The following is a 21,545-nucleotide window of genomic DNA, read 5'->3' on the forward strand; positions in this document are numbered from 1 at the left end:
TGTAGGTTCATTTATAGACGGAAAATAACATTCAGCGCCTGCAAACGCATGATAGTGCCCAAACTCCCCGAGCAGCTTCATCAAGGTGCCTGGGATAACAGGTAATTGAATTTGAAAGGCACTTGAAGTTGAAGTAATGTTTGTGCGGTAGCATTCTGATTGTGTACTAACTCCTACTATAAGTGAAAGTCCATGGCACAGAGTCGGGCTTATAAAGAGTTCGCCTGTGTGCTTCTGAAAATGAGCGTGTAGTATTAAATACTGATTTAATCTTTCTTACAGTATGTGTCAAAATGTAATAGAAGGATTTGAGAAATCGGATTAAAGAGATCTAAAAGATTGATTGGTAGCACCAAAGCTTATAAAATGTTTCTTTCCTTGTTAGCTTGAAAACAGTTTCACGTCACTACAGTATGTGTTCAGCAGTGTGTGCAGTAATTCTTTCATCTTTCTCAAAGTACTCAACTCAACAGAGCTTCACCAAAGCATTTCCTTTTAAGGGAGCGTTTGATATTGTTCATATTTTGTTTCAGAGATATGCATTAAAATGTGTGTTTATATGGTCATGACTTCTAATGTATTAGAATGCCTAGGTATTCTGCACCTCTGATATTTGTTGATGCCACATACTGAATTGTTCAATTTTCATTGCATACATTGTCATTATCAATCTAACTAGTGAAAACAAAGCGAAGCTCAATTTTGTCTTTTGATATCCAGGTATCTGTATTTGCTGTTTTCTGAGGATGATCACCTACCCTTTGAGCACTGGGTGTTCAACACGGAGGCACATCCGTTGCCAGTAATAAGGAAAGAAGACACTGACAAACCCAAACAGCAGAAATAGAGCCAGCGACACCCTTAGGTGAGGAATATGGAACTTGAGATGACAGCTCAGATTCTTTCTACTCGTCTGCCTTCTGATTCTTCCTTACTACAGTGTCAGAAGCGTCCTACCACACAGACTCGTACGGAGAGGCGGCGTTCTGACACTTGATCCTTTCATCGTGTCCGGGGGGATCACCAGCTCTGGCAGTCCAGGCTTGCTAGTCGTTTCAAGACACTTTTTCCTCAAGACTCCGTCGAGCCTCTGAGAAACAAGGTTCCTCAAAGTGTTTTTGTCACCTTATAGAAGAGAGATAGCAGTCTGCATGTTCCCTGTTTTGTAACAGACAGTTTTGACTGCTGTGATGTTGCAGAGGCTGTAAGACACTTTCCTCCTCTGTGAGGAGACGAGGCCACTTTCAGTTTTAATATTTGCTGTCACAAAAAAAGCCATAACAATTATAGAAAGCTTTATACAAAGGAACATTTTGTGAATGTATGTGTGTCAAAATTTCATTGTGGTTTAGATTTTTTTGCCTTTAACATTTTATTAATTGCTGGTCATATTTTTTTTAATTCTATGATAAAATGAGGTTTTTAGTAGGATTTAGTTCTGATGAAGACATGGGGCTGTTTTAATACTGGTAGCCAGTGCTAAGCAACATCTAATCAGATTAAAATAGTGCCTTTAGTCTATATCATGTACGATAAGTAATGTCATACAAATGCCAAGCTTTTAATTTATTTCAGAGTAATTTAAATTGCAGATAAAGACTGAAGTGGTAATTTATTCTCGATTTTTATCTCTTCCACATTGCCACCTACTGGAAAAATGTATCCCTTTTTCTCCAAACTGCTAACCCATTCAGAGTGCTGGTCTCCTTAAAACCTTGCATTAACGTGATCGGCTCTTTACGGTTCCCCTCGTATGTGTTCCTAAGAGTGTATATTATGTATATCATTTAAAGTTATAATTGTGTCAAAGCATCATAAATTAAGCCATTTACTGTAAGATAGATAGGATCTTTCTTTGATCTGTCTATCCAATACACATTTTTGCTCTTCAGTTTGATCTGTGCAGGAGTTGCTTGTTAGTTTGTTGTGAGAAAATGTCAGATGGGATTTTTAAAGTATGTATTATGCAGGTCCCTTTTTTATTAATTACTAAGCTTCTGTTAATAATTTTCAACTGGAGTTGTGTTCCCTGCCCTGCAGAGTGCAGTAGGAAGAGATAACGTTGTGTAAGCGCTTGAGTCAGTCCTGAGTGGATAAATGATTGTATGCGAGTGGGGATAGAGTGTTAAGAGTAAAAATTACGGGACGTTTCCCTCCCTCCCCTTGTTCCTTCAAAGCACAAATTGTTGATATGGATTAACTGATGTGTGTGTAGTAGGAAAATATCCCAGCCAGTTCCAAACAAGCACAAGCAGAAGACACAAATTGTAATGGAGAGATGCAAGAAATGCTTACATTGACTCTGTTCTACACTGGATTATATTTTGAACTAGTCATCTGTATACTGTACAGGAGATGTAAGAGAAGGGGGCTGTAAATTCAGTACAACTGTTTCACCTTTCTGGGGGCTCTTTAAGCTGGACACTCTTTCCAGTCGGGAATTCTGGTAGAACACATCTAACAGTGAGCGTCGTGCACAGTGATGTGACATTTCACAAAGCAAATGTGCATGTTTTTGCTGGAACCTAAACTGGAGCTTTTAGCTGCATGAGGTTATTAGACTTATAAGGGAATCTAATTTTGTCTGCTTAAGATTCATAATATATCTCTGACTGGCTGTATTGATTTTAATTGCCTTTTTTACACCATATTATACCTAATGAACATTTTAGGTCGTGGGTATTTTCTCTTCAGGAGGCATACATATTGTTATTTTTGGGAAAATGGCAGCCTAAAATCTTGCTTCTTTGTCAGATCTTTGTCTTGGTTTAATATATTTTTGTTATAAATCTTACTGTATACGTTTCTATGAATGTAAACTACAGTATGTGCAATTTTTTAGACATGTGTCAGTTCATTTCCTGTGTAAATACACTGTCTGGGGCAAGAGTCTGTGTTTATGGAGTATAGTGTGATCTTCATGTCAGCTGGACTTTCACCTGTGCTCAGTCATATACCATTCAGTGGAAGGGAAAATATTCACATTACACTGTGACAATCTACGTACTTGATATTGTTTCAGGGGTTGATTTATCTCCCTAAAATATTCCTGTATTGATTTGTATTTTAGCATTCTTTTAATGTTTCTTGTTTCTTTGGTAATGTTTGTTTTAATGGATAATTACTTATCAAAATCCATGTCAAGTAAAATGAAAACTACAATCATTCGCTAGGGTAAATCGCTAAGCTAAGCCTTGGTGGTTATCTGTAGAGTTACTCAGAACTTTAATGTGCTGTATAACATTCAGTAATAAGTCATCTCAAGTCTTTAAGAATTGTGGTGTTAATTTCAAATTGAACTTATGTGGTTGCATATCATGAAGAGCCATCTTATATTACAATGCCTTTTTGTAAAGTTGTTCTTTATGGTTTTTGTTAAAACATAAAGATGTAACTGTACAATATTGCTGATAATCATTCCATTGCACATAGTTTATTTTCATTTATATGCAATTTAATATGTGAAAAGTGTCGTTTTCTTGTTTTGAATATGTAAATAATCCATTCAGGCAAATATGCCACTATACATTTATATAAATCTTATGACATTATGGAATTAATGAGGATAAGGAGCTGCAAAGTTTTTAATAACTATATTTGTTACACTATTGTGAATAAAGAAAATCTTTTAATACCTTTTCACCCGTGACATTTGTGTTGCAAATGCAGTTTTTAATACACTATTTAGACAAATGTGAAATAGCCAACTTTAATACGAGCAAGTGATACTTTCTATTGCAGTGACATATCCAGTTACATTATGTGGATAATTAGATTATATAGATGAGATGTATCCACAAAATAATGTGTTTTTAAAATGTTCTGCTCTGTGCTGAAGTGCGAAGACTTAACATTTCTGTTTCTTCCAAAGGGATCTCAAACTGCTCAAGTACTTCAATCAGCCACCCCCGACGTGCAGCACCCACCATAATGACACATGGTGCACATTGTGTACAGACAATGGTGCAGAGGGAGATGAGAAATTACTTTCCCTGTTCAAGGGGTAATTTTAGGAAGGGCAATGTGCACAAGTCCAAAGTAGGATTAAGCCAGGACACTGAGGTTAGCACCCCCACCCTTTCAAAAAGTGGCAAGGGATCTCTCATGACCAGATCATCAGGATCTTGGTTTAACGTCTTGCAATAGAAACATGTTTGTTCTTGGTGAGAATGTGGGGGGCCTGGGAGAATGTTATCGCCTTCCTGCCTTGATTGTGTCCTGCACAGACACTGCATTGCAGAAGCCTTCAGCGTTGTGCTAATCTGTACAATCTTTACTCCAATCTGTACAAACTTCACTCCAATCTGTACAAACCTCACTCCAATCTGCACAAATTTCACTCCAATCTGTACTAACCTCACTCCAATCTGTACAATCTTCACTTCAATCTGTACAAACCTCACTCCAATCTGTACAAACCTCACTCCAATCCGTGCAAACCTCACTCCAATCCGTGCAAACCTCACTCCAATCTGTACAAACTTCACTCCAATCCGTACAAACCTCACTCCAATCTGTACAATCTTCACTCCAATCTGTACTAACTTCACTCCAATCCGTACAAACCTCACTCCAATCTGTACAAACCTCACTCCAATCCGTACAAACCTCACTCCAATCTGTACAATCTTCACTCCAATCTGTACAAACCTCACTCCAATCCGTACAATCTTCACTCCAGTCTGTACTGACTTCACTCCAATCTGTACAATTTTCCCTCCAATCCATTACAATCTTCTGCATTTTCTACCAGTTCCACCATTGAACCAACGCGTCACTCGGTTTGTAGTTTTAATGAAACCACAAGCTTTTAATTTTCCATTTCAACAGTCACAACGATAAAATAGTTAAAACAAGCATGTCAGAGTTTTTCCAAAATAGCCACAAGGACCGAGTTAAAAAAATTAAAGCAGATGCTTACAAAGAAAGAGGAATACCCTACCGCTACCAGCTAAATACTGTGTGTATATTAATGTTAATAAATTAATATCTTTAATGACATTCAGAAACTTTTTATTTTCAGCTACCAAATTTTAACCTTCAGTTACAGAATTCTGTATTAATTATCTATATTAAGTGGATTTAAAGTACTACAACAGACCAAATGAAACTAATGTTTTCACTAACATCTAACGCACCAGAAGTGCAACCTATCAATCTTCTTTGGGCAGTGAAGACTCTTTGGGCACTGCACTGCTCAATCTGTGTGGCTGCATCAGTAGAGCAAATGATGTTGTATTTAAATTTTCAGAAAGCATTTATAAAAAAAATGTATGCAGGTGGTATACTTTCAGGGAAACAAGTGTATGGATTGAGAATTAGTTATTAAACAGAAAACAGGGACAGTGGTAAATGCTCAGATTGGGGTGATGATAATGATGGAGTTAGGGGAGTACTACGGGGTCTGTCCTAGGACCACTGCTCTTCCTAATTTATATCCCCTCAGCTAGATCAGGGGACAGCAGACTTTCAGAAGGGGCATGCCAGCAGTTAGCTCAAATTAACTACACATCTTACCGTTTAGTGTGATCCTTGCCCTTGCTTTTCCTTGCTGAGAATCTCAGACTCATAGCTTGCCTCTCTAAGCAACATGCAAGTGTTCAGTTAACTGGCTACAAGAAGGACAAAGACCTGAGTTCTTGTATGAAACACCTGTTCACAGAGGTATGTACATCCAAATGCTCAGAGCAGTGAAAGTCCTCTTTCTTCAAACAGTCGATTTTCACTGGCAGGGACTTCCGAGAGGTCACGATAGACACGATGTGATTGCTTTCAGTAGCCTCAAGTGTGTTTTGCAGATCCTGTTGTCGTATCTCATTCAGTATCCCTTGGGAATCTAGGAAATTCTGCCAGGTCTCAGATGTACACTCCAAACCCAGCCACTCAGATTGTGCAATATTTTGAATGTTTTCTAAGATGTTGGAAATAGCGGAAAGCTGAGGTGCCAACGTCCAGAGAATAAAAGTTAACAGTGATCTGCACTGTGCAGACAGAGGTCAAGTCCATTTATATGCGTGATGATGTTGGCTAGAATAATAATAATTCCTTACACTTATATTGTGCTTTTCTGGACACTCCACTCAAAGTGCTTTCCAGGTAATGGCGACTCCCCTCCACCACCACCAGTGTGTAGCCCCTCCTGGATGATGCAACGACAGCCATAGTGCACCAGTACTCTCACCACACCTCAGCTGGAAACATCGTTTTCAACCCATTTTTCTTTGTGCTGTTCAGGGTACAATATAGAACACAAACTGCGCAGCCTTAATGATGAACAAATCCATATTCATCTCTCCAAAAGGGTTGATATAAGGGAACATCTAACTTTCCTTTCTTTCAAAATGGCAACTGCTATTTGGTCCAACATGTTTGTACTTTTAAGTGTGAAAAATGTTACCAGTCGCACAAATTTACAAGCTTTCCTTACAAACAATAGGCGAGACCCCGCTTAAAATATTGACTGTGTAGACACCTAGTAGTGGACATTTTAATGTAGAAGAGCACAGGGTTTTGCATGGAGGTAGTAAGAACATAAACTAAAAATACACAATTGAAAACCCTGAGCCAGAAGAGTTTTCTTATTAAAACAGACTTGTGTTTATGTTGACATCATTTACAATTTCTAGACAATGTGGAAATAAATTAAGTTAAAAAAAAGATATCAGAGGATGTAATGTTAAAATTGTATTACACTGTAGTAAGGCCTTATTTAGAATGTTGTGTACAATTTTGGTCACCACATTATGCAAAATACTACTGTTCAGGAATCTGTACAGAAAAGATTAACCAGATATATTCCAAGGTTTGTCCTACACTGACAGGCTCAAGGAACTGAAACTTCTTAGTCTGGAATAGACTGGAGAAGATTATAAGCAGACCTGATACAAGTATTCACAACCGTCAGATTTGGTCAATGGATGAACACTGAATCAAACCAGAGGGTAAAAGTGGAAACTACCTGGAAATTCATTTTGAACCATGAGCAGGAGACACTTCATTATCCAAAGGTTATGGGAATCCTGAACAAGCTACCAGTCATAACTACTAACCACCACACAGGCTAGATAGACTGAATTTGCCTTCTTTCATAAATTTTATGATGATCTAAAATGTTTACTGCAATCATTATCATTGCACAGGGAGACGTAATAATTGGCATAAAGTATTGAATTCCAGGAAACAAGAGGATCATATTTATTAACATCTCGATGTATCCAATGTATTCTCTGAAATAAAATCCAATAAAAGCATTTTGTTGTTTGAAAGCACAATGGAAGCCTGCAGGAGCATATTGAGTTCTCTAAACTTTTCCTGTTTTTCTGTAAACAGCACCACTAAAAGAGGAAACACATTGAGATCAGTATTCAATATTTAATATTAGCAGTAACATGATAATTGTCAAAGAGCTGTCACGATTGTAGTCCCTCCCCCTTAAGGGCGCTCTGGCTCTTCCTTGTTTGCCTCATTCCCCGCACCTGTTCCTTATTCCAGCCCCCCTTAAAAGCCAGACACTGACGTTAATCCGAGCTCTGCTCTGGTTTCCGCACCAGCCAAGTCCGGGACCTGGAAGCGCCTGGTCCCGTTAAGGTTTTATTTTCTGTTCCTGTTCCCTGCCGGTTCCGACCCGGTTCCCGTTTTAAATCGCCAGTCTTGGATGGACCGCCTGGTTTTGACTTTTGCCTCCATTTGGATTCCCCCTTGGACTTTCTTCTGGACTGTTTGCCTCAGCCACACCTCCCCCGAACACGAGTGCACCATGGACACGCCCCCGTTCTCATTCCCGACTCCCGCATGCCTTTTTTCCTTGTGTATTCTCACTCTACCCCGGACTGTGTCGTCCGCTTAGGGTCCGGAAAGAACTGTTTCGTTACAAGAGCTCTCTGATAAATGAAGACAACTTTCACAAGATGGGATGAACATAAAATAATCCACAATTCCACAGTAGTGTCCATTATTAAGAAATTTAAGGCTACTGGACAGGACACAGGGTTGTCTTGTCACCATTGGTTGTGAAATACGAGCATTCTGAGACAGCTTAAAATCCTAAAACATTTATGGATATCTCCAGCACACACAGGTATCTTCAGGACACAAAGTGTCAAAAACTACCATGAGACATATCTCACAAGAATGTGCCATCCCTGGCTGGATTGCATGGAAAACTCCTTTTCTGAGGACACCCTAAAAAGAGGCCACTTGAATTTGGCATATTGCATCTGAATGACAATTGCACCCATGCCTTGTGCCAGATGAAACAAGAAGTAAGCTTTTGGATCCGTGCCCACTGTGAAATATGGAAGGAGGTCCTTTATGTTTTTGCATCTAAGGATCCTAGATATGGTGAACCAGACACAAGGTTCCTCCTTCCAATAAGCTCAATCTAGGCAGACAACAGACAAACCAGCATATCAATGATCTGAAGCCACATCCAAATTAAGAGATGGTCTCCTTGGTGGTTTGGCTGAGTGTATCCTTTAGGACACCCTCAGTGAACCTTCACGACCTGTGAGAACTCTCTTTACTAGCCCTTCAGATCAAAAGGGTTTGGAGAAAAAAGAATGGTAATTTTTAAGGCACTTTGTTTTAGAACTACAGTATATCTGATGTTGCCAGATCCTTGATAAGGAAAGCAAAGACTGAAAGTGCTTTATCATAGGATCTGACACACAGCACGCAACTGGGAAAAACTACATTGTTTTTTTCTCTTTTGTTCTTTATTTTGTCTCTCGTGTTTAAAACTACAGTGCACAACACAGAGAAAGAAAGGTTCGACCACAACATTCTGTTGTTAGATGAAAGAAGGCTGTCAAACAGAAGGCTTTGCAGAGTCAGATAGTTTTAGAAGCACTGTGATCATTTTCAGAGAATAACAGAATAATGTATTTCAAATAAAGCAGAACAATAATGCCTTAAAACATGGCGAATCTGAAACAGGTTGTATAAATTGAAAAAACTTTCACCAGGCACTATTCTGTGCAAGGAGAAAAGGCTAGTGAACCTAAAACATGGACACTTCTACTCTGTAGTTCCTGTATGAGGATACTTGCTTGTCTCGATGCTGGTTATGAAATATCCATTCTGAAGTTTAAGAATACACTTCTACTACTCCATTTCAATTACTTTTTTTTCCAGGAGAGGAGGAAGAGCACAGTATTTTATATTCAGTGGCTCTTTTTGTTAATTCATGAATTTCAGTGAGATTTCTTGAACTATTACTGTTGTAGATAATTGTGAATGCAGACTTTCTAATGACAAGGGGAATTTTGGAAAGGCCAGTTGAGTGCTTTTCGCAATCTTGGCTCACAGCTGTCAACAACAGCACCACATGTCTGTAAGTCCCTGCTGAGAGCTAAGACAGTCCTAGCTGAGCTGGTCCGCCTTGTCCTCGGCAGTGCTCCGCCACTTAAAGAATCCTGCTCAAAGTCAGCTAGTGACATGACCCAGGCTCGAACCCGTGATCACAGAGCTCACGCTGCACTTGGGAGAGGGCCTTCCCCTTTGAGCCACTTGGAAGGCCAGGCCTTGCAAGACATGTAGGGCTTTATTTTCCCTGGAAGCTTTATATTTTTGAGCTGTACTTATATTTGCTGTGCTGTGATAGACCCCAGCCCTAGACAAATTAGCTTCAAGTATCTGAGCCCCAAAACGCCCACAATGACAGTCACATAAAGATGTACGACGCTTTCTTTAGGATCATTCTCAAGTCTTTCAAAACTTAAGCGAAGCTCCTACAACACTCCATAGCAGTCTTCCCAGACTGCTTCCTTAAACCCAACCACCTCTTTTCATACCCCATCCTTACTAATTACCCCGTGCAAGATTGCGGAATGTGAGTCTTCATCAATAATATATTTGACACCCAATGAATCTCTTTACAGTAATAGAGTCTTTTCGACTGTCTCCAGTGGCAAACCCATTGTTACCGCAGACGGGACCTCCACATCCTTTTTTCTACATGTATAATGTGCACTTGTTTTTTTAAAACTCATAATAATGTTACATTATTATGTCCAAAATTCGACAACCAGAATCCTGACCAGGTCTAGTGCCAATGATCACATTACCCCTGTCCTGGAGTCCTTGCACTGGCTTCCTGTCAAGTTTTGTATCAACTTCAAAATCCTCATGTGCAATTATAAGGCTCTGCATGGCTTGGCACCTCAGTACCTGTTGCTACTATTGTCCTACTTGCAACCTTCACTCTTCTAATTCAGGTACCCTGTTTGACCCCCAAGCCCGTCTACACTCTATGAGTGACAGGGCCTTCTCCTGTTAAGCTCCAAAGCTCTGAAACTGTCTCCCCAAGGATATCAGAGTCCTCTTCTCTAAACTCCTTTTAATCCAGACTCAATACCTTCTTCTTTAGAAGAGCCATTACTTAACTGGTTCTGTTCTTTACCCCTCTGCTCCTACTGCATTCAGTACCCTCATCTACTGTCTCCTCTAACTGTGTATTCTCATTGTATAATGTGCAACATTGTCATTCTGTAAAGTGCTTGAGAGGCCACCTTTAGATTATTATTAATTATTATTATTATTGCCGCAAGCAACAGGGCCTTACAGGAAAGTTAATGGTGATTCTGCCAGGTCACTAGAAACTGAGAAGACCCTTTTCTGACTGCTCTGTCGGTGACTGCACTAGTAACAGCTAGTGACAAGACCCAAGTGAGAACCAGTGACTTCTGAGTGTCATGGCTGAACCAATTACATCTCCCACCCTCTATCAGATCCTTAACTATGACACTTTCAGAGTATCATGTATCAAGTATCATCTGCTTTATGAAGAATTCATGAGGTTTTGAAAGCAGCCCCGAGGGCTGAGATAGCCTTTTGCTGTGTGTGAACACCAAGCTTGTTCAGTCCCGACAGGAATTATTGTCCTTTTCTTAAGGCAGTCAATGTCCTATCAAAGACCATCTTGCTTTTGAAGTCTTCTGTACTTCAAATAATGTTCTGTATAAATATATTTGATTGTTATTAGTAGTCTTTAATCAGCTATAATTAAAGATTTTGTTTTTGAAATGAAAAAAAATGAAATGGGAATTAAGTAATTCACAGCCTACAGGGAATTATCTTATTATCTTGATTTTCAGCACAACGCCTCTAGTTCTATTTGCCATTTTGTATCTTAATACTTCTCTTTTAGACACAAAAACTGTCTGATTCCAGGCACTGTAAAGAAAAGATTGTTTTCCTATATTACAAAAGTTTATTCCTAGCCCAGGCATCACTAGCAGTTTGTCCAGTATTTATGCATTTGACATTTAAACATGAATACTGTTCCCAGCAGTGCTCTTTTAATATGATAGATTCTCATTTACGAAACACAGCTGTTATTTCTTTGTTTTGTTAGTTTTAAAAGGCCTAGGGCATGACGTTTCTTAATTTTAAATGATAGGCCATAGCTATAATTTGATTTATCTCACTAGATAATACATTTTTGAAGGATGAAACATACAACTGTCAACAGCCCAAGTAGTTTGGAAAAGATCAATCATCCTGACCTACTTGTTTATTTTATGAGATATGGAAAAAAAGCTAACAAGTATTTTTTAATCTTTTTATGTTGCCTTCAATTTCTTATCTCAGAAAGACAAATGCAGACCATTCTTTAGACTAATGCAAGGAGTGACAATACTAACAGTATGTAAAATGATGCCCATCTCTATGGTCGCAAGAAAGTTAATTTATCCTAAATGAATGCACAACGCTGATGACATGCTGAGCAGTTTGTCCAGGAGAGTCTTATAACCATAATGAAGGGCAGTGATGTGGTTTGGGCAGCGCACTGAGCATCTGTCTGCAAGCTGTCTCCACTGATCTGAGAAGAGGAGCTGGGCCAGGATTAGGGGTTTTAAAGGGTCCTGAAGCACTCTCTCTGCACTCCCCGTGAGCACAGAACGCTCGAGCAGAGCCTGTGACGTGGCCTTCTCCGAGCCACAGCCTCAGCATCACTGAGTCCCCACACTATGCGGCGTAACGAGGGCTACAGCTTTTGCAGAACACAGCCTTGCTGTGTGAACACACTCATTCAGGCCGCGGCAGCCCCACCGCCACCAGACCGGCCATCTACAGAGCAGACAGGTCTGTCCGGGTGGAGCAGCTCGTTCATTTAAGTCAATGTTGATGCTTCGAGCACAAATTTGCATTGCAGTAGAATCTTAAATTATTCTTGCAAATTGGCATTATCATTGGAAAACAAGTTGTTTTCACTACAGACTTATTTTCTTTTTCAGTTTGTTGATACGTCAAGCCGAGCTCCACAGAATAAATAATGTTTTCTTTTAATTTATATAAAAATCACAGTAACATCTTCACCCAGTTTTCCTGTAACTGCATACAGATGTGCGACAGTGAAGATCTTTGCAATGTGCTTTATTTGCGTCTCGTTTGGGCTCTTTTGTAGTGAATCAGGCAAAAGAAGAGAGCAGACCTTGCAGCTGGCCGAGCAGGGGCACATGAAGGAGGAAGAGTGTCTGAGGAGTTCCTTGTCTGTAGTCTGACCGGAAAGAAAACGAGCACCAGGGCCTGTTGTACAGTTGAGAGCACTAGTTCACGATTTACAGGACAAGATGAGCTGGGAGAGACTACTGCCCCCTAGACCAAACCCCAATGGCTTAGAAATCCTCCAATTCACCAGTGAAACTTGCCAAAGCTAAAAAAACTCTACCAATGAAAGTCAGCACTTAAAAATGAACATCATGCAGCCTGATATAATAATATAAACCTACTCTATACTCCTGACTTTGCTATTTTGACTAGTACCACTCCACCGTTTGGCTGATTTGATCCCATGGAATGATATCTCCTTTTCTTTTTTCTGATTTCTTTGAAGTCTTTATGAGTAGCAAACAGTCTTCATCAGAAGCAGACAGCATATTGATAATGCTGAGTCTGTTCCTCTGTTTTCAGGGATGTATGATTCATCCCACTTTGCTGATAACGTTCATTATTTTAATTCCACAGTTCTTTTCTGAAAAAAAAAGAATGTCTTTTGGTATTTAAAACTATTTTTGAGAAACTCTGATGGGTTTAAAAGAATAGTTTTCAATGGCTTTTTCAAACCACCATTATGATGGATTACAGTTTCAGCTGCAATGAGTCAAACCTTCATTGTTACTTAATGATTTATTTACTAAGGAAGTATCCACCAGTGATCCAAAATTAATTCTTGATTTTCATTCTCCATGGAGCAAGATATGCAAACATGATAAAATTGATTGTATTACCACAGTTTCCAAGAGCTCTAGGCAATATAAGTTCAATCATTCATTTGATTTTTTTTCAGGTTTTTAAACTCTTTGTGTGAAATAATTTTAAGAAAGTTACATATTATATATTAAATATTTTTTTGTGAATACTGTATAGGAGTACTCACTTCAGGAATCTTTAAATTCGTATTGTCTGTAGAGAATAGTATTTTTCTGCTGTTACATGACCACTACATTACTATGGGCTTTTATACATACCTCCTGTTCTATAGCAGGGGTGCCCAACCAGACGATTGATCGCAAGAATTTAAAAATAAATGGTCTGACTATTTACTTTTTTCGACAGCCTAAAAATGTATTCAGATCTGTGCATGTCATGTCAAACATTTTACTGCCCTTGTGTGTGTTTGACCCTTGTCGAATGGGTTGTAAAAGTCTCTCCCCGAGTGCTGGCTGACACTGGGAGGAAAAGGTTACAGGAGCTCAGTAAATAACGAGTGTTACTACCGCACGAACCCCACATTCGCTACAATGCAAAGTGGAGCGAAACAGACTGGCCGTGACAAATTCGCCAAGAGTGTGATAAGTTTGATTGCCTATTTGATAGTTGTAGTGTTTGAGCGAAAACGATGAAGCAAAGAGACCGAAAACTTACCGTTACCACAAGGAATTGGAGCATGATTAATTTTGGGGACTTTCGGATTCAAATCTGATATGCTAGCGTCTACGCGAAAATAGGTAATATAGAACACCATTTCAAAACTGCACACAAAACGTATGATGTGGACTTTCCCGCTAAAGCTGAGTTACGGAAAAGAAAAGTGTAAAATTTTAAATCTCAACTAGCAGCAGTCGGTTTTCACGAGGCCTAATACAAGTTTGAAAGCGGCAATTATCGCATCGCTCCGTGTGAGCCACGTCCTGGCTCAGCACAAGAAGTCATTCAGGGATCGAGAAGTAATAAAAGCGTTTGATGAGGCTGCTGACTTGCTGTTTGGAGATTTCAAAACAAACAGTTTTGGCATGGTTCAGACAGCTGTTGCCTGAAATCATAGTTTCTCAAGTCGTCTAAACATGGTGAATATGCCCAATTAGAGGATGACCAGTGGCTTCTGGATTTAGCATTGCTCACATACTTGACTCAACTGCTGAATGAGCTGAATGTCGAGCTGCAGGGACACAATAAAAATGTCATCGACATGATCGACAGTGTCAACACGTTCAAAAAAACTACAAGTATTCTCAAGTAAGCTTCTCAGTGCCAATGCTCACATTAAGGTAGGATATTATTTTTTCTAAAATGGGGAACATTGTTCACTGTAGCATGAGTAACTTGCTTTTATTTGCTGTCATTTTAGTGATGGAATCGTTATTGTACTGATGTGTCCACAGTTTTCCCTATATCATAGCTTCAAATTCACACTGGTAGATCGCGCTGGACTGGTAAATGAAATGTTCTATAGTAACATTATTCTTTTTCAGCACTGGGAAATTGAGGATGATTGTTTTTCAGTTGGTTGTTTTAGTGTATTCTAAGAAGTTATGTGAGATGGTCTATAGTAAGGGACTTCCAAGAAGCCAATTATGATGTCATTCATTTTTTTAGTCACAAAAACAAGGCTGGATTAGGTAGTAAAGACAGAAATATAAGATACTAGAAATCAGGTTCTAAAGGTTTATAAATCCTTGTAATAAACTTGTAATAAATTGTCAAAGGTCTATTTGTTCATTTTTGGGACACCTGAGAGAATTCATTGTTTCACACATTAATATTTCTTATTTAATTTATGATGCTTTGTTTTATCTGTCATTTGTATGCTCCACACCCAGTTTTAGAACCCAGTCCTTTCAGTCCCAGCTGAGCACAACAAGCCCAGATCACAATGAAAGATTCAGTTATACAGAATCTGAGGAGAGATGTGTCCCAGTTACAGACTTAGAGCTCAGACTGAAGGACCTTTGAATGAAACTTAGTTACTGAAGAATTCAGGCAGACAGACCTGTTGTTTGACACTGGCTGTAACGCGTTCTGCCGTCCAGCTGACTTTGTGTTGTTGTCGGACAGCTGGCCGTTAGAGTGTGCATTCTGGGACTGGTACTGTGTGAACGCCCTTTAACATTGTGTGGTTAAATATGTTTTGTCTGTGTCTTGACATTGATGGTAACACAAGAGATTGCCTGGGGCTGTACTAGGATTATAAAAGGCCTTTGAGAATGAATGCATTAAGAGCATAGCAGTAGAAGATACTGTACGTTTTGATGTGTCCCTGTTTTGCTCTCCAGAAGGGCCTCTCCATAATAATAAATCTGCGTCAAAACTTCACTGAGCTGCGTTGTGATTTCTTGCGCCCCTGCAGTTATGACTAATGATATTAATGAGTGCCACCTCTACCTGAAGACAGCTGCTTGTCTGGGCACCTGATGCTCATTTCTATTTATAGTCCAGGAGCCGCTGACCTCACTGCAACAACTGCTCTTGTTTGAGCAGACCACGTGACCTGCTTTCAGTGAGCATGCCTGGCATCTGCCCTGACAGTCACTGCTCCTGCTACCCTTGGAGGGGAGCATCATAAAGATTTGGTCTGACAGTCCGTGATCAAACCCCAGTCTCCTGGATGTGGAGTTTAGAGTTTTTAGTGTTTGTACTAACCATTCAGACAACATGTCCGGTGTAACAGTAGCAGTATATCCGTATATTCCAGTCCTTACTCTTTTCTTCTCATGGTTAATAACTTGACAAACTCAGAAACCGTTTAAGAAGTCTTCTCTCCTCAGCTATTGCACTTCTTACTAAAGACAACAATATTTTAACATTTAACTTTATTTTAAAAATAAATAGTATGCGTGTGATCTTACAGCAATGGTGCAATGCATTCTTTAAAGCATGTAGTTTTGGAGCAAAGACTATGAGGTATTGATTGTAAATAAAACTAACTTTACCAAGAGAAAAGGGTGTTATCTCTGACCTTTCCTCCGTATTGTATCTGGAATTCGGACTGTTTTCCAGTATATGTCTCACATATTTGTAACAGATGGGCTGGTGTATGTAAGCACTCCTGTCTGTGATGGCACACTGGCTTGGACACTTTGCTGTAGTGTTGACAGATGGAAATGCTCTTAGCTACTGTACCTCCGGGGCAGCAGGCTGGCTCAAGATCTTTATATGTTTAAAGGTCATTCGGCACAGAAAGAAACTATCCAGGCTGTTGTTTGCTATCTGGAGAGCGTTTATATTGTTCTGTGTCAAGACATATGTTTTAACAGAGGCATGAGCTTCATATAGACAACTCCCTTTAGTGAACCTTCAGAGCATTTCATATACTGTAGGTCATGCTTAATATATCATTGATCATTTTGCTTGATGGGCAAACCTTCCATTAATCCTTGCAAGGTAAATGTTTGTGCTCTTCAGTAACTGATTACTGTTGCTGCCTCGGTACCTATACCTATGTGAACAAGTGTCATCTTTTGTGTGCATTGTGGTATTAAGCAAAAATAACAAAAACAGCAGAGCTGCTCACCAGACCATTAGGGTTTGGGCAGTGGAGATCAGGCCTGAAAGTTATATAGTCACCATCTGCTTGAACCATAGAAAAATGGTTATTTTTTTCAGTTCATGAATAAATGAGAACCTCTGTACCCTGAGGTATACCAGGCTCCCATGAAATCCTGCATGAAAACCTTGTTGTTTCAGTCTTCATTTCTGTGGCATTAAGTTCAATCATACAGGAACGAGGGGTCTGTGATCCTTCATAGAAGGTCTTCGTAGCCAGAAACTGCGTGGAAGTGCGCTGCAGTCCCAGAGCAGGAGCCAGGACTTCACACAGAAGGGTGAGGGATACGGAAAAGACCGCCCAGCCCGGCGGGAGAAGCTGGAACCCTGGCTTTAAGGAAAGGGATGGATGAGATCCTTGAATTAGTTACTGTACCACCTATCAAACGGGCTTCATGGGGCAAATGGCCTCCTCTTGACTGCACCTCTCTTGTGTTTTCGTACAGTCAGAGCTGCTCTAAATTCACAACCGATATTAGCAGCCTTCATGCTGGCCGCTCTAAGCGTGTCTAAATGCCACAAGCAGGGCAGAGCTCTCAACAGCACATTGCACTGCAGACAGTTGCCCTGCAGCGAGAGGAGTGCTTGTGTCTTCCGTGCTAGAGAGTCTTCTGAGCTGATATACTCTCTGTACCTGTTCCCTGAGGGCGTTCCCACGAAACATGCATTGTTATGCCATTAATGGGTCTGTAATTAGATATCCACAAGCTTTATTAGCTTTCTACACTGACTAAATTGCCTGTTTAAGAAAATTAGTTCTGAGTGTTTGGATTTTATAGCTGAAAGGTGTGTTGATTAATTAGGTTTTTTTTGTAAAAACAACAAAAAATCTAGTTATTTACCATTTTAGACCTATCCAATTTGAAAGTTTAAAATAGTTTTTTGAATTCTGTACCTGCTGTGGAGCAGGAGGGCCCAGCGGACATCGTCCTTGCAGCTGGATCCTGGCCGCCTGTCTGGGGAGTCCCAGTCCCAGTCCCAGTCCCAGTCCCAGTCCGAGTCAGCTGCCAGAATGAGCAGTGTCAGGGCTGCGTCTGGCCGGGAGGTACCGCAGGACAGCGGGGCCCAGGTCCGGCTGAGCTGCTGAATCACTGATGCTTTGCCTTTAATTGATTTGCTTGCTTAAGATTTTTATTTACCTGTTTCTGCTTTTAATCGTGGCTTAAAAATGTCATTACCACAAGTACATTGTTTTCACAGACAGAGCTGAAGGAGTTCTGTAAAGAGGAATGGGCCAAAATTCCTCATAACTGCTGGGAGAGGCTGATGAATGATTAAAGGAAACATTTAGCTGCAGTCTCTTCTGCTCCTGGGGGAGCCGCCCCTGAGTCTACTGGCTCGCATGCTTTGTCACTCATGGATAGTGAATGTTGCATCATTTGAGGATAAATACTGGGAGAGTATCATGTTTTGTGTCATTTGTTTCATCGGATTAATTGTATATATTATTAGGATTTAGATTTAAATCTAATGACATGTTGGTTTCTATGTGAAATATATAAATCCTAAGGCATTCTCAAACTTTATTTAGCACTGTAACTTTCTCTAGGAATTCAAAACAAGAAATGAAAAGAAAGAAGTAGATAATAGGAAAGAAAATGGAAAACCCATGATTGCAAAAGTATCGTACCTTTGTTGTGACTAAATCAAATGAATTTATGTGCAGTAAAGTAACTTAAAAATCCACACAGTTTAGTGTCTGTGTTGAGTAACTACGGATCATACAATTTCACAATAAATACATCAGTCTCTTTAAGGATCTTCAGTCAAGTAGTGAATTTCAAGCAAAGATTGAATCACGAAGACCAAGGAGATTTCAATACAACTAAGGGATAAAGTTGTATTAAGACACAGATCAGGAAAGGGTATAAAACACTTCATGTTTTAATATCTGTTGGAGCATGAAGAAGCAGATTATTCAGATGTGAAAGGCACCCCAGAGATGTTCTAGATCAGGCTGTTCTCTCGGCTAAGCTGCTGGGCAGGGAGGGAATTGGTCAGTGGCTGAGATGGGAGAACATTTCCAGGAGTCAAGAATATCTCAGGAAATCCACATAGGAGACTTGTGTAGACATAAAAAACAATCTTGCATGGAGTTTACAACTTAGCACCTACTGTATATGATACTTCAGACATGTGACGTACAGTTTTGTCGTCAGACAAAACAAAACTGCTTCAGCCCTAAAATCACCTTTCAACAGGACACTGGTCCAAAGCATACATTGAGTCCTGTTGAGACTCTGTACAAAAACCTGAACACAACTGCTCTTAAGAGATCTTCATATACCTTGAGAGAGAGCTTCAGCAAACCTGAAGAGCAGGCAGAAATTGCACCAAGCCAGTAGCACAACTGGAAAAGAATTACAATAATAATTGCTATAATTATATAGCACTTTTCTGGACACTCCACTTAAAACGCTTTACAGGTAATGGGGATCCTCTCCACCACCACCAGTGTGCAGCCCCACCTGGATGATGTGACAGCAGCCATAGTGCGCCAGAACGCTCCCCACACACCAGCTCTCAGTGGGGAGGAGATCAGAGTAATGAAGCCAATTCATAGACATGGGATTATTAGGAGGCCATGACTGGTAAAGGCCAGAGGACAATTTGGCCGGGATGCTGGAGTGACACCCCTACTCTTTTCGAGAAATGCCCTGGGATTTTTAAGGACCACAGAGAGTCAGGACTTCGGATTTATGTCTCACCCCAAAGACAGCACCTATTTTACAGTATAATGTCACCATCACTATACTGGGGCATTAGGACCCACATAGACCACAGGGTGAGTGCCCCCTACTGGCCCCACTAACACCTCTTCCAGCAGGAACCTTAGTTTTTCCCAGGCGGTCTCCCGTCCAGGTACTGGCCAGGCTCACACCTGCAGGGCTTCAGTAGGTTGACAGGTATGAGCTGCAGGGTAACATGGTTACTGGCATTAATTACCCCAAATTCAAGACTTGAGGCAGTGAATTACCAAAGCTATTTCCCTAAAATCTTGGGTTAATGGGTTTGAATACTTATGCAATCATCATATTTAATTTTTTTCTCTTTAGTTCTTGCTTGCAGTTACTGTAACCTAGTTCACCCTCAGAAACGTTAGCTGCCATGTGTTGAACAAAATATTAAGATAAAAAATGCATCATGTTATAATTTCACGAAATGGGACACCACAGCAAGGGTGTGAACACTCTGCAAGACAGTGTAACTAATAAAACCTAACTGAAAATATTACATAGAACAAAATTACAGGATGGATGGATTGAGCCTGCTGTAAAGCAGTTCACCACAAGATGGCAGTGCAGCACCAAATAAGCCAAATGAGCTAAAATAGAGGCAGCGATGAGCGGTGTTTCTATGCTGCATTAAAGCTATCGTGGCTGTGTGCATTCATTATTATGTATAATTAAGCAGTAATTTAGTAAGGAAAAGACATACAAATGGCATAAAACTATTGGTTATATCACATTACTGTTAAGGGATTGTAATTTTGTATTAGTTTCTTAATTGAAAGTCCATAATAAAGTTATTGCCAAGACAGCAAATTAACTGTATGTCATCTACATCCATTATCCTAATGGACTGTTCCTTCTGTCTGATGGAGCACATATTTTCATCCACTAGTCATGTCACATGTGCCGGCCTGCTGTCAAATATCGTTAGAGAAAACAACACTACTAACACGGAACATACTGCATAATGTGTGGTCACATTAAATTGGTTTCCTCCAATACCAGCTCATATTTCAGTGACATACGGAGTACATCTTCCCCAACTCAAAACAAACGTTCTTCTGCAGCGAAGCATGAATAATATTAATTTTTAATTTATCCATAAATTCAGTTGTATTATCATTTGACTTTTCGAACAGATTCAGCATTTTTGTGAAGAGCCTTGAAACCCAACCGGCGGGTCACTCAGGAGACTGTTGCCTCGGTATGTAGCGAAGCATCAAGACCCTAGGAAGGACAGACGACACTGTTTTGCGATTTCTTATTTTTCACATCACTGTCGCTTCCTGTAGTTTACACGGGGCGAGACCCTTTTATTTCTACTAATGCTGAGCTATAACATGAACAGAGAAATGTCTGAGTCTGTTTTCTGTAGATTATGCTTATGCTGAAATGTAATTTTAACGCATTCCATCGTTTAGTTCTCAGATATTTTCAGAGAATCCCTGCCAAGACGAGATGACCCTCTACTCACAGGAAAAATCACTCCCGTCTCCTAGATTTGAAGTTGGTTTTCACGATTAGTCCAGTAGATGGCGCACGAACGACCATTGTTTCTGAAACGCGGGAGGACCTACTTTAATATCAATTCACATCTGTCGCATACCAAGCATTATTTTGGTATTATGTTTGACTAACACACGGGTTTTAAAAAGCTCTTGGGTGACAGTCTAAATCCATAAAGGTCTATTTTAAGCAAAAATCTTTAAAAAAACTGAACAACTGCTAGTAATTACGGATCACACATCTGCGTAGGACTCGCTCCTCAGAAAGAGTGAGCTACTTCATTCATTTAAAAAACATTTCATTCTGTGCTTCACATCAGACTGTGTGGATTACATGCAGTGGATTTTTAAAACTGTTCTCTGCTCAGCTGAGAGTCTCCGTCTCCAGGGGCAGTCAAAGGGACTGAGTGGAAACAGTCCAGTCCACCCACTCCAGTTCCAGAGCTTCTCTTTGTCCTTGCAGCTGGGCTCTCTGTGCAGGGGCAAATAAGGATACCCATTTTCCAGTGTCAGCAGTAACACTGGTTTGGTGGCACAGAGGTCT

General features: G+C 40.0%; 1 protein-coding gene across 1 annotated transcript in view; it reads left to right on the forward strand.

The window, feature by feature from the left end:
- The window catches only part of man1a1 (mannosidase, alpha, class 1A, member 1), a 191,910-nt gene extending 188,278 nt beyond the window's left edge, over positions 1-3,632 (forward strand). Inside the window, exon 12 of the mRNA XM_088929712.1 lies at positions 721-3,632. Within this exon, the coding sequence (XP_088785838.1) occupies positions 721-847 (127 nt within the window). The 3' untranslated portion in view covers positions 848-3,632. The remainder of the gene's footprint in view (positions 1-720) is intronic.
- Positions 3,633-21,545: the final 17,913 nt, after the last annotated feature.

The sequence above is a fragment of the Atractosteus spatula genome, chromosome 2 (assembly GCF_055471065.1).
Source record: "Atractosteus spatula isolate fAtrSpa1 chromosome 2, fAtrSpa1.hap1, whole genome shotgun sequence".
NCBI lineage: Eukaryota > Metazoa > Chordata > Actinopteri > Semionotiformes > Lepisosteidae > Atractosteus > Atractosteus spatula.